At 40.6% G+C, this 1,822-nt stretch overlaps 1 protein-coding gene across 1 annotated transcript in view; it reads left to right on the forward strand.

Annotated features, from left to right (window-relative positions):
• Window positions 1–1,822, forward strand: part of LOC107096125 (type II inositol 3,4-bisphosphate 4-phosphatase-like) — a 41,779-nt gene that overhangs the window by 25,395 nt on the left and 14,562 nt on the right. The window contains exons 9-11 of the mRNA XM_015392638.1: window positions 1,034–1,124; window positions 1,354–1,423; window positions 1,499–1,646. Of these exons, the coding sequence (XP_015248124.1) occupies window positions 1,034–1,124; window positions 1,354–1,423; window positions 1,499–1,646 (309 nt within the window). The remainder of the gene's footprint in view (window positions 1–1,033; window positions 1,125–1,353; window positions 1,424–1,498; window positions 1,647–1,822) is intronic.

Genomic DNA, 1,822 nt, shown 5'->3' on the forward strand with positions numbered 1-1,822 from the left:
GGCCAGGGGGTCTTCACTTTAAAAAAATTAGATTTTTCAAAAAAATAAATCTTCATAAACAAAAATTGGATGAATTGATTTAATCAATTCATTTCTCAAATGGATTGCATCAATGAACTGACCAGCCCAAGCATCCACCATCACTCGCCCTGGGATACGTGGCCATGGAGTCGCAGCTTCCTGTTTACAAACAGCTGTTGGACCCGGTATGATGAGGGGGCTGTGTTTCTGGTGTGGCTGAGGCTTGGTGGTTGTGTTGATGTTGCAACCAGAACCGTGGTGTTGCTATGACATGTCAGACAGGAAGACCGGGCTGGCTCGGCCCTCATGCCTCTGATCTGCACGTTATCTTGTTTTTACTTTGACTTTTATCTCTCAGAAGATGACCTCAATGTTTTCTTGCCTTTTTAACAGTTTAGTTTCACCTACTTCATTATATACTTTCTCCTTCTTGGTTTCCACTCTCTGTTTCCTTCTTACCACTTAACTTTCCTTTCTCTTATGTTAATTTTTCTTTTATTAAGGATCAAACTGCAAACCTGAAATCTAAGGTAGTCAGTTTTTTTCTTGGAATTGGTGAATTTTCCATTGATTTAATAGAATAAGTAACATAATTTGCAAAAACTTAATCTTATCTCAAGTTTTTTATTTATATTTAGATTATTATTTGCTTTATTGTCTCTCTTTTTATGTCACCATCCTTTTGTCTATAGTTTAATTCTGTATTTCAACCTTAGATTTAATACACTTTGCTGTTAATTCTCATCTATTTACATTTTTTTATATATATTTATATATATTTTGTCCTTTTCATCTCAGTTCTGCTATTTGTTCATATCCTCGGGTAACTGAGGACTTTTCTGGTTTAGCTTCAGAATCTAGATAGAAAACGTGAATCTGAATGATCGTCTCAGAGAACTGCCGGCAGGAAGTGAAAGTTTTTTTCTTTTAGAAAGCGCCTCACAGTAACCAGCTTCTTGCTCTGCGTCGCATCACCGCCTCCTTCAGCTCCTTTTCCCTCTGTGTGCCTCAGGACGATGGACGGAGGGAACGAGGTCGGGGAGGTGAGGGTGTCCCGTCTGCAGGTGGAGGAAGAGACGGAGGAGCATGCTTTGGAAAACAGGGTGAAGGAAGATGAATGTTTTTTTTTGTTTCTCTCAGTGCTTGTGGGTGCTCCGATGTCATTTTCACACTGCTGTACAGTTTCCTCTGGCATTTTTTTGTGGTGTTATTTTGGTGTCAGAGTCATGGGTCATTGTACATGTTAGTGTATATAGAGGACAGTAAGATAATTTGAGAATAATTAGACGTAGGAGTATTTTTCTTCATGATTCTGTCTTCTTCTTGCCTCAGAGCTCAGTGTTGTGTGATGCTCTGCACGGCTCCGTCCAGGACAAAGAACACAGTCCCATGATGAGAGCTGGTGAGACTGAGTCTGAGCTGATGTTTCCATGTCCTCCTCCCTCCCTCTAACCGTAACATCTGTATCCGTGTGCAGCCCTGTGCTCTCAGGTGTGTAAGGTGTACAGGTTTCAGACGGAGGACCACAGGTGGCTGCTGGTGCGGGAACAGATGTCAGAAACGCCGCTGTCCTTCTCTTTACCCAAACAGCTACTGAGTTCGCTCATTAAGGAGCACACAGACAGGTAGGTAAACCAGCTCTGAAAGCAACTTGTTTATATGCTCTCTGACTTTATTTTGAGTTCATCTTATGGCTTAATGATATCCGTCTAATTCATGTGAGAGAAAACGAAGATCTTTATGTGAGAAAGAAAGCCAAGATATATGAGAAACGGTCCTAATTGTTTATATTTTCTAAAAT

The sequence above is a fragment of the Cyprinodon variegatus genome, unplaced genomic scaffold, assembly GCF_000732505.1.
Source record: "Cyprinodon variegatus isolate N-32 unplaced genomic scaffold, C_variegatus-1.0 Scaffold600, whole genome shotgun sequence".
NCBI lineage: Eukaryota > Metazoa > Chordata > Actinopteri > Cyprinodontiformes > Cyprinodontidae > Cyprinodon > Cyprinodon variegatus.